Here is a 12379-nt window from a genome sequence, read left to right as displayed (position 1 = left end):
GTATTGTATAATATCAGCTTGTTGTGGAATACTTCAGAACAAAATCAAAATGTTGGCATAGTTAATATAAATGGTGTAAACCAGACTTGCAAAGACCAATATTTAGTAAGACCAAAAACACAAACAAATTAGATTTTGAAGTTGTTTGCCCAATAGGAGGAAGCACACTGACACAGTATGTGTAAGCTTAGAGTTAACTATTCTCTGGAAAAATATTAAATAACTTTGAAAAGTAGATTGAGTGCTTCCTGAAGAAAGGCAAGAGAACTTTTTCTAAGACTTGCTTTTTTTCCAAGATGATAAAATGAGTGTCACAGCAAATAATCATTTACTTTAATATTTTATATCCAAATAAAATAAATCCATGGCATTTACATTGCCGTTACTAAATAGTATTTGGTTTGTTTGCAAGAGTCATTTATTTGTGGCTTGGCTGAAGGAATAAAAATAAATTTGCGGTTCCTTCTGTTAATACTCATACTGTTTCTTAACATATGCAAAAGATTGAATACTGTAAATGTATGTGCAGAAGCTCAACAAGAAATCCCAGACTTACTGAAGCTTCTGAATTACGTATAAACTTTTGGAGAATTGCTGGAATGGTTCTTTACAGCATCAAATAGGAATAACAGCCTAGGCCCAATCCAGCAAAATATTTAATTTTAAGCAAACTTGAAATATTTTTTTTCCACTACTTACAGTGTACCTTTACTGAAGAAGGAACTACTTCAACAACAACAATAAAAAATTACAGTTCATGTTTCTAATCTAATACTGAGTCATGGAAGTAATAGCCAGATGTTTTCAAGGCTTTTAATTTTTTTGAACAAGATTTTTTGGAAAGGCAGCATTAATTGTGCTTGTAGGTATGAGAGCTAACAAAAACTTTAACCCTGTAATTGCCCCTGCTTTACTGGTAAATTTCTCAGTTTCCCTTTTCTAGGTTTTTGCTGTATGTGAGGTGGGTGTAAGTATACAGATCTAAACACTGACTTGTTGTAAGTCGTAAATCTTGGACCAAAATTTAGCATTTCTGTTTCATATTATGGAATTTTTGTCCATAGAAAGTATCAGAATTTATCTTTTGAATGTAAGACACTGCAGGTATTGGGATATGTATAATAAAACTACCATATTTAACATTTTACTCTGGGCCTCATAATACATCAATTTCTGTTACCGCATACTTTTATTTATAAAATTTAATCATATAATTATATGACTAAATAATTATATATTGAAATATATAAATATATATATGTATAAGAAGGGTATAATAAGTGCACATCTACATATGTAGGGAAATCCTAATTGGAAAACTCAGCAAAAAGTTATTTCATAGGTCTCTGATTTTAAACGCTAGGAAAATATTTTACTCTGCTTTTGAAGAATTTCAGGAGTCTTAATGTAAAGCCAGATTTTTATGCTTGCATCAGCAGAAATTAAAAGCCTTTTTTCCTACAATCAATTTCATTCACATCACCACAAGGTAGAATTGCCACCAAGGCTTGAGTCAATAAGCTCACCAGTTCAGAAAAACCAAAGCTGTCCTTGAAATTAGCTGAAGATGCACTGCTTCTATCCTCATTCAGCCTCACTCAAGAATTCTCCGATCTCCCAGGAGCAGAACAAAATGTGACACTAAAGCTCATTTCCAGTCACATGGAAGGAACATGTAGCAAAAAGGGCCTGAAAGGCCCTTTTTTGAAGATTCAAAAAAATTTCATGTGAATTGTCTTGATGGAATGGTGCAAAAGACAGTTGGAGACTGGTGCCTGCCTCTGAAGAGAGGCTACTGAAGCTTGTTTTACTTTTACTTTTACTTCAGTAAAAGGTCTTTGATGTGTTTGAAAGAGCATTATACGTGTGTAGAAGACACTTTGGTCTGTGATGCTGAGTCTCAACTAGTAATTTAACAGCTCATTTTTAATGTGCAAATGAGCAGTGAGACACCTTTTCTGTTTTTGTCCCTGCATGTGGGACCACATTACAACATCACCAAAATAGACAAGCTTCACACTGATAACTTCTATCTGTAATATATTACAAACATTAGGAGGAGAGGATTTTTAATCCATGGATTTTTTGTTGGTCCACTACTGCCGAAAGACTGCTCTTTTTTTTTCTTTCTTTCTATAAATACTTTTTAGGAGAATGACTAAGTGTGAGTCGCCCTGAATCCAGAAGTCTGTGGGCACCACTGAATTACACCAGAAGGGTGGGGAGTTCAGCTACCAGTCTGAGCCCGTTGTGAATGGCTTATCACAACTGGAAGCTCAACTAAATCCTTTCTTCTTGCATCCAAACCCTTTTGCATTGTTACTTGATCTCTCAATGATACCATAGAAATCACTCCAGTGTGGGCAACATCACATGAGTCACACAAGGAAGGAATGTTTATTGAAATACATCAAACCCATGTAAAAGTGACTATTTTGGATGTATAGTGGATGGATTGGATGATGGTTTATGGGAAGGAATTTTCTCTCCACAAGCTCCAGATTACTCATGGTCACGAGGGTGGGACCACCTCAGGGAGATAGAACATAGCTGAGAGCTGTCTAGAGCCAGCAAGTCTGCATCAGGTTTTGTAAAATATTTGCAGAATCAAGAAAAAAGTTAATGTTGTCTTCATTGTTTATGATATCGAGAAGAGTCTGCCAAAGTTGTGCTTTGATGCGGTGGACTTGGGAAGCAGCCTGAGCAGTACATCAGTATTTGAGATTTTACGAACTTGTTGTAAACAAAGCTTGACTAGAACGTGCCCAAAAGGGGAGGGACTGGCTCAGAACAGGCAGCTGAGAAGTTCAGACCTGGCCTTGTAAAGAAGACTTGTTTGAAATACACAGAAAGGTATAATGTAGTGGTTTCAGACTGATACTTTTAAAGTTTAGAGTCTTTTAGTAACCCCATTCCCCACAGATACTTAAATGAACTGCTGGTACTACATTTCATCAGAAATTCTGTCTATGGTTTTGAGCAGGTTTTAAATAGTTATTTTTGACAACGGATTTTTGACCTTTTTTTTTTTTTTTTTTTTTTTAATGTTCCTGAAGGAAGATATAGAACAACAAAATCTTCTAAGTAGGTCTTTTTTGCATTTCCTGAAGTACGTCTCAGCTAGATGTAGAATAAGAGAACTGGCTGGTTGTTACCAGTTGACATGATCCAAAGCATGGATTAAGAAACTGAGAGGGGTGGGTTCTGTATCCAACAGTTTTGGATGCTAATTCTGAAGGCATTTATGGCTATACTTGTGTGTGTGTGTGTGTGTGTGTGTGTGCATGTACATGAGGAACCCAGTTCAGTTCAAGACTACTTATATATGAAGTTAAACATGAAAAAAGTTTGTGAGTCCTTTTGGTCTTCTTGGTTGGTTGAGCTTCAACAAGTCATTTCCCTTCTCTGCATGCTGTTTTGCCCCATGCAAAGTACACATAATGCAAAATACACCTGATGTCTGCCTTTTAAGCACTTTACACAAAAGTTCTGACCTTGCTTTCATATTGTGAGCGTTCAAAGGAAAGAATATTTGCTTTCTGAGATTGTATTGCTCACAAAAAAAAAAAAAAAAAAAAAGGTGAGGAACTGTTCAGAGACAGAATAAGCCTGCCTGTAAATCATGGCTCTGTAATGATACCAGACGTCATACCAAAGGGCCAGACTACTGTTCCTTAGGAGCTGGGAGCTGATAGGAAGCAATATTTTTCCCTTTTCAAAAGAATAAATACTGTGATGGAGTACTTTCTACAGGCAAGATATATTAGCAATAAAATAAATCTTCTAGCTTTTCTTAAGCAGATGACAGAGAGTTCCAGGAAGTATTCATCAAGAAAATCCAAGAGACTCTTGCCTATTCATATCAGCACAAACTTTGTGGAAATTCTGTCACAGTAAGCAGTAGGCTTAGGTGGCAAGATTTCTCCTAGAAAAAGGACTAGCTGTAATACCAAGTGAGTGGAAACAATAACTGTCAGTACTAAAAGTATTTCAAGCTTATGGAAGGAGGCATAGAAAAGGGGTTTTTTGCACAAGTAGGTGTCGTGAACTTTTTATAAAAACGGTATATAAACTGTGGGACTGAGGCTGGAGTAATTAGGTGAAGTTCTCTGATCAATACCTTTCACAAGGTGGCATTAAATCCAGCACAGAGGCAGAAGTCCTGATTCTGTATTATTCTGTACTGTGATCTACATGAATGCAAAGTAGAGTGAAATGCTGTCAAAACAGATCAACTGTGTTTATCACTCACTTTTCCTCCTGCTAGTGATGGCACAAGGTGAATGGTAATGGTGAGCTAGCCCATAATCTTCCAAACAGAAGGTAGAGAGCAAACAATTTGACAAGATTAGTTATTGTGAACCACAGATAAAGGCTTAATATTTTAGCCAAGGCCTGTGTAAGCCAGGTTTATTTTGAAATATGTCTGCTGTCAGGAGCCCAACTGGCTGTATTTACTCCTAAGTTTAATCATATACAGAATTACTCTTTTGGGTTGAGAAGACGCTGAGAGGGATTTAATAGGAATGCTTGTTTTGTGACAGGGCTTTTCAGAGACAGAATGGCTTGCCCTGCCAAATTTAAGGTCTGTAAGTTTAATGGAACATACTTTTTGGAGTGACATTACAAACAGTGTTGGGCAAGCAGGAATTGGCGGCAGTGCCTAGAGTAATTAGATTCAACACTGTGGTGTACCACAGTTTAGAGCTCACTGATGCTGCTAAATCAGTCTCTAATATTCAATTTTAAGACCAGAAAGGGCTATTAACACCAGTCAGTCCAGCCACCTGTCTAACACAGGGCACAGAATTTCACCCAGCAATTCCTGCATCAGGTTCAAAAATGCTGCTGAACTGCTGTATGTCATTTAGAAGACACACAGTCTCCAATGCAAAAGATGCAGAGGAAACTTTGCTAGGTAGAGGCAGCCAGGTCCATATGAGCTCACATGGTCGTTAGCAAAGTGTTGATTTATGAAGATTTCGGTTACAGACTGGTAGATGACCCATTACATGATCCCAGGTAATGTATTTCAGTGAGTCAATCAGAAATTATTATTGTTGAAAAGTCAAGGTTTTGAGGTGGCAAAAATAATACCTACATTTAGGAATAAGAATAATTAAAGTTTCACTGAACCACCCAGAGGGCAAGAAGGAGATGCCTCTGTAGCACACAGGCCACTTACTGCAAGGCCATACCCTTACGTTCCAGGCTTTTATCCAGTGAATATTTAAGCATTTTATTTAATCAGAGCAGCCTCAATAACTGAAAATGAAAACAAGGTCCCCCCAGAACCCAGTGTTCGTGCAGTGCTACTTCCTGAAGAGGGAAGTAGCTGGAGCCTGATTCTCTTCTTAAGACAGTAGACCTGAACCAGTTTCCTCCAACTTCTTGAGTAAATGATCCTATCCAAGTGACTGGTTTCTAGAAAGGTGATAGTATCATAGCACAGCAGTATCTTCTCCATGTCACTAATTTCCTTCATTTTTGCACAAAATGTCTGAAAACAAGTATGCTGAGTAGGATTCAATGAAATAGATCCAAGAAGAAAACTGAAGGAAAGGAGAGGAAAAGAAAATGAGTTTTGTTTTGTTTTGTTTTTTTCATTCTGAGATGAAATTAAGTGAATTTGTTTGTTGGAATGCTCACAAAACAGTCATTTATTCACAGAGCCCAACTGCTGAATTGTTTGTAATGCATTTTATTTACCTAAAATATTTTTAAATGCTTGGTTTCTAAAGGGAATTAGTGTTAACAAAACACATTCCACAAGAAGTCAGAAATCATGCAAGTAAGGCCATCTTCATAGCCTAAGCCTAATCTTATCTACTGGAAAGATAACCAAGGGTTATAGTTTAGGTTTATAAGCCTTTATATAGCATTTCAAAATCCAGGAGGGTTTTGTTTTTATCACTTAACCCCCACATCTGCAGGTAGAAGCTATTGTTTTCAGCTAGTCTATATATTGCTTTGCAGATTAAGTCATAGGCTACTTGAAGGATGCTTTTTTGTTTCAGTTGAGTATACGTTTTGGCTACTTCTGGGGCATGGTGCCCTGCAGGATCATTCTGTGATGCTGTAACTCAGTCGTTTACAGAACTTGTGGATGAAGGCCAATGTTCTCATTTGCACTGAGTTCCTTTGGCCAGAGAAGGAGCAGTGTGGGAGGACCTACATGTATTTTTACTGATCCCAAGCTCCAGTTTAAACCTAGATTTCTTCAGCAGTCAGCAATACAGTGGTTGCACCAATAGGTAACATCTTTGCAACTATACATTCAGCTTCTGGGCTTCTCAAACAAACTTCTCTGTCAGTAAGAATTGTAGGTCTACCTTATTGAGCATGATTCAAGAACAAAAGTCATTTATATTCAAGGGAGTAAAACTCTGTAAAGCTCTGCTAAAAGTCAAAGGAGGTTGTCAAACAGTTCAGGAACTATGTAAGAATATTCCATGTAACATCATGCTCTCTGTATGGGCATTTCTTTAGATGTATACATAGGTGGTAAGAGAATACAATTCGGAGTAATTGGAAGACATTTGTGGTGACATTCATGTTTAGGTACCCTTAGGAACTTCTTAAAGCTTAGCAACACTTTTAAAAGTATATACTCAAACTGGTAATACTATAACAGCAAGTAATTATATTTTTTTTTATTTCTGTAGTAAAACACAGTTTCCCCTGATACTAACAAATAATTAAGCTACTAAATTCAAGACTCTTCACAATGATGAGTGTTTTGCTTGCTTCTCCTGAGTGTCATATTGCATGTTGCATCGACACTATGAAGACTGTTAACCTTCACAAGCAAAAAAAATGTCATTTGTTAAACCAGTGTCCTAGGATACTATCAAATGTAGTCAGTACTTCTTTCGGTTAAGTAAAGTATGATGAGGCTATACTGGCAGATATATCATGATTGCACAAAATAATAAAAACTGTTTTCTTCAGGTCACTGTCCTCTGTATTTTGAATCAAACTCTGCAGACCCTGAGACTTTTAGAGTAGTTCCCAGCACCTCCCATTCTGCTGCTTAGATATTTCAGTTAGTTTTTATCTTGAGGTATTGCTTCAGTTGACCACAGATTATGACGCTCAGCTTCCAAAAGGAGCTGCCTGCAGTAACCCACCAGGCTTGATGCAAAGCCTGATCAATAAGGCATGATTCTGTCATCCTCACCCCTTGCAGGTAGTGCCTCATTTACACAAATGGCCTTATTAGCTGCCTTTTATTACTCACAAAGAAAAATGTTGCTTACTGTGAGTCAGGATGGCAGAGTTGGGCCCTTGGTGAACAAAGAGTCTAGGATTATCGTTCCGAAAAGCCCCCTGAGGCCTGTATCAAGAGTTATTAACCACTGATTCAGCCCATAGCATTATTTTGTAGGCTTAAGTGGGATTTCAGTGGTATATTGGGTCTTGTGTGTGTGTAGGGGTGAATTTTGCCCTCTGTTATTTTCTCTTATAAATAGCTGTTACAGTTTCTCTTTTACATTATTGTTTAAATCTCTTTCAAAGGTATGGATTCTTAATCCCCTGCTGATTTTTTTTTTCTTTCTTCTAATAAAGAATAAATAAATTTGCAAATCCACACATGACTGAAACAAAAGGCAAATAATCCCTACACAGTTTGTATTTGGTGCTGGATACCTCATTTTGATGATTTCAGTCATCATTCATTTGAAAGGCAGAAGCTATGATTGTTAAGCCTCATTATTTTCAATGAAGCCTGACAGTTTCAAGGTTAAACAGAAGACAGCTACTTTCATCCCAGTGGTATTTCTCTTCAAACATGGGCAGCTCCTCACTAACTTGCCTGCTCCAATGTGCAGTGCCATTGGTTGGTCACAGAGTGGTGCACATCTAAGCCCAATTGCAGGACAGTGTGTAAGCAGTGACCCTATAACCTGTGTCCCTGAAAGAAACCTCAATTATTGAAGGCATTTTTCCCCTGCTTCTGTAAGCCACACATGATTTCTTTTTCACTGAGCAGTGATTTAAATAAGCTGTGGTCTCAAATTTTGTTGTTTCTGCTGCTTATCAGAAAACAATTGGCAGCTCAAACCTTCTGTTTGCCAAGACAGTTTGAAACGTTTCTCCTCTCCTTTATTTTCCTGAAGCACATTAGAGAGGGTGTTAGTGAGAGAGACCTCCAGTGATATTTAAAGTGGTGAGAAAGCTGCAATGCTGCTTCTGAACATAAAAAGGTCGAAAGTTGTCTTTGCTCATGAGGGTGAGGACTGATCTGTCATTGCTTTCTGAAATTGCACGTGGACTAAGAACTGATTTAACACAACATATCAGGAGGAAGGGGCGACAAAAATATGACCTATCAGTAACTATGAGTTAAAATTCATAGAACCTAGAAAAACCATAGATTCATCCCCTTTAAGGAGTAAATACGCTGTGAAAGCCCTGACTTTATACTTGCATGGACTGACTGCAGTGAGTTAGGACTGCCATAGATGTATGTTACAAATACAGAAAAAAATGAACCAGCTGGTGAAAAAAGAAAAGTGATACTCGGGCAATTGGAGGGAATGGAATAGCTAAGAAGTGCCTTTTTACCTGCACTTAAAAAGTGACTAAAAGCAGATTATTTAGAGTCCCTGTGAAACAACTAGAGCCAGTTGAACTTTCCCCATACATTTCCTGGTGTCTGATAATTGTGTTAGGGTGGTGAATTCTTAATCAAGTTTCAGGAATTAAGTCACCTGGTGAGTACAATAAGAGGTGTAGCTTCATGGCACTTTGGTGGTTCCTGGAAAACAAGAGTGTTTCAATACGTACCATGTGTGTTAGTCATGATTTGTGGCAATAAATCCAAGATGTGTTAACTAGTTTTCCTGCACTGAAGTTACTAATGTATCCATTAGATAAAATACATTTTACAGTTTTGATAAAGCTGTTATTTTTTTATTTCCTATCTACATTCCTCATGTTATATAATATAAAAAAAAATCTGTCTTTTCAGATAAGAAAAATTGTTCAACTTTGCAATAGCGAATGCAGCTACATGAACTTGCAACTGTTTTTATCCATTATAAAAGTTGTGTACATAATATGGCTCGGAAAGTATTCCAGTACTTCCAGTATGCAGTGTCTAGTTTTGTATAGTTAGTTTATTGGTCGGAGAGCTTTCATGGAAGAATTCAATAAAATACAGATAAATTGAAGAAATCACTTGAATACCTAATTGCACAGGAGTGCTTAAGGTAAATGTGTACAAATAGAAACCCCCTGAACAAATTTAGGCACATGTGTTTGCCTATATACCAAAGGAAAGAACAAATTAAGCCAATGAAATGCTGGACATGCTTATAGCCCATGCATTAAAATTAAGAGGATTAGGTGGATCTCTGTCCCACATATTTAGACTTAATTTTTGCGTAGTACACATAACAATCATACAAGCCACCTTCAAATATCAGCATGCACAAGCTCAGAAACTTTCTTAGGTATTTTGAAAAAGCTTTTGATATAAAAGGCATGGGTTTGGGGGCATAACTTTATAAACTGGACAATCAAAGTATCTTGCACTGCTGGATAATGGGCATGGTATTTTTTAAGGGAAATAACAGCTAAGTGTTACATTTAACAAGAATCATGGACTGCTCAGATTTTTAAAGTACAAAAACCGAATGTCCTGCTAACAGCAAAGGGTATATTTGCTATGATTGCTACAAAGGGTTTCGTGTTAGTTCTTTAAGGGGGTTCAGACACTACATATAGTACAAAAGCAAGTTGGTATATATCACTGACTGCAAATTGATTGGGTTGTAGGTTAAAAAGTTTTCTGTAAGTTGTCTGCATTTTCCCTTAATGTCTGTCTTTTACAGTAGTGCTTTGTTTCTGAGCGTGACCACCACCAGGACAGCTTGGTTCAGTGCAAACACTGTCTCTTTCAGCCAGAACATTCCTAACGTTAGCTTCCTTTTTTTTTCTCCTCTCCCTCTCCCCTGCCCCCTCTCAGGTTGGAAAGGCTGGTGGACGTCCTGAGGAAGAAGGTTGGAGCAGGGACCATTAGGACCGTGATCTGATTGAAAGCTCTAGTCTAAGGAAGCATTCACATCTGGTGACCAGGCTGCTTCATTCAGCACTGTGTAAACACTAAAGCCTTAACTTAGCAAACAGTTGTTAGAAGTGGGACACTCCAGCGACATTCCAAGCTGAGATAAAATCAAATCATAAATGTTTAACTACTTTGCTGCTGAGTTCTGTGATTTGTTGAAATGTTTCACTGCAAACATGTATTTGTTTTTAAGCAGATGCATTGTGGCTCTGTGTACTGTGAAAAATGATGTAGATGCTTATTTTAACAGTCTGTTCTCTCAGTGTTACTAGACTACAGTCTGCTGCAAGGCACAGCTTAGCCGTGTTTCCAAATACTGCCAGCTTCAGGTGCAAAATCCTGAAAAGCAGCTTCAAAATGTAAATCCCTTACGTTATTTATGAAACTGCAAACAGCCCAGTATTTGTATGTTAAATACAGTAATTGATAAATTAGGTTCACATTCAAGAAATAACTCTAAACACTATATTGAAGATTTTTTTCCTCTTTACTTGTAGCCCATTGAATTGCAGCTAGTAACTCTAGCTACATCTAAAGGAAGGATATACATATAGCTTTATACAGCAGTTGAATAACTACTGCTAGTACATGGCATTTTCAGCATACATTAAAAAGAAACGTACAGTTAGGTTTCACTGGAGGAACAGCTGGGTAAATAATCATAAATTGCTCTGTGAAAGCCTTGTGACAGTGTGCAGTATCTCAGACAGTGGGGAAGGTTTCCTGCATTGTTTTTGGTCAGTCCTCTATCCTTTCCTATGAGGGGGAATCCTTCAGATGTTCAGAAATTGCTTTACAGAGTCAAAACTCATCTCTTCGGTATAAAGTGAGTGGCTCACTCATTCCCTACAGGATTTTTTGCCAGCTTATCTTGACCTCTGATTGCTCTGCAGTGCAGGAGTATCATCCAGGTTGGGTTTGATGCCAGAATGCCAACCGTCTGCTTTGCATACCTTTGAAGTGCCCTGGGAGTGAGCTTGAAGGCTGATACAATCCTACAGGGAGGGAGGAGATAGAGGAGTGGGGAGGAAACTCTGGGGTACCCAGTCATTGTAGGCCTTACAGATACACAGGGAGAGTTGGCCCTAGAGGGAGGAGCCAAACGTCTCCATGTATTCTACATGTCTTTGTCACATGAACAAAGGTGAGCGGAGAGGTCAGCTCAGTGCTCATAGAAACCTGCTCAAGAAGGGCAGCTGTAATCTCTAAGCAGCCCACGTTCAGTAATGAATCTTGGGAGCATGGTGGGCTTTGAGCTATGGCCAGGACTAGCCAGCTCCGTCAGGGTGTACATAGCTCCTAAGGCTTCTGCTTGGTCACTCTGCTTTGTCTTTAATGTTGTTGTGCTGTCTTTCCTCTTAACGTTTGCTTGTACAGAAGTAATGATAGGGCAGTCTACCAAGAGGAAAAAAAAAAAAAAAAGAGGAAGAAAATTAAATTTCAGTTTGGGGTTGGGAGAGACAATTCAATGCTTGTTTTTCCTTTCAAGCAATTCCATGTTAAACCATCATCATCTGCAGACCTAAGCTCCTCTTAGTTTCAGTCCACCAAACCTGGCCCCTTGCAGGGAAACGAGTAGCATTCTTTCAAGACAAATTTGCCAAAGTCACTTCTAGAAACTTCTGAAGTGCTCTGTTTAAACTTATGGACAACCCTGAGATAGCCAGTGAGGCTAAAGTCTCCCCATGACACCTACTCAGCAGGAAGAAAGCTTAATGCTTCCAGACCAGAAGACTGTCCACATCACCAGCCCCTTCACCCTCTCTGGTGTGTTGCTGTCCAACATTTGGACAACTCAAGTGCTCTTTTATCCACTGTCCTCTTTGATCCTTAAATCACTAATTGAAAGACAAGATCTGAGCTGTTGGTGCTGTTGAACCAATTCTGCTTTAGGGAGGTGGTAAGGAAGAAATGAAAATAAAAACAGTCCTCATGATTGCTGTACTAGGGTAGAACAAAGGTCCAGCTAGCCCTCAGACTGTCTTTGGCAATGACCAGTAGTAGATGTCTAGGAAAAGGTGTAAAACTGGGACAACACTAGTGACCTTTCTCCCAGATGCAATTTGGCACTGAGGGGCTTTCTGAGCCAAAAGTGGTGTCTGTATTAAGCAGCATTTTTTTCATCACCTGTTTTTTAATCCATGTAAACATTTAGTAACTGCTCTTTCCTGTCACAGTGACTGAAGAAATATTTCCTTTTCTTTGTTATGAACGGGCTATAGTTATTTGTTATCACCTTGTTTTTCTATTAGAGAAACAGTAAACAATCATTCCCTGGCCATACCTTTTCTTGGTCCCTCGCAAGTT

General features: G+C 38.3%; 1 protein-coding gene across 1 annotated transcript in view; it reads left to right on the top strand.

Moving 5' to 3' along the window:
* The window catches only part of MIPOL1 (mirror-image polydactyly 1), a gene marked incomplete at its 3' end in the record, with an annotated part of 154972 nt that extends 144932 nt beyond the window's left edge, over positions 1–10040 (top strand). The window contains exon 11 of the mRNA XM_084286945.1: positions 9974–10040. Coding sequence (XP_084143071.1) covers positions 9974–10040 — 67 coding nt within the window. The remainder of the gene's footprint in view (positions 1–9973) is intronic.
* Between the last annotated feature and the right edge of the window lie 2339 nt (positions 10041–12379).

The sequence above is a fragment of the Netta rufina genome, assembly GCF_964035555.1.
Source record: "Netta rufina genome assembly, chromosome: 5".
Taxonomy (NCBI): Eukaryota; Metazoa; Chordata; class Aves; order Anseriformes; family Anatidae; genus Netta; species Netta rufina.
The sequence above is the reverse complement of the archived record's forward strand: the minus strand, read 5'-3'. Positions and strand labels throughout refer to the sequence as shown.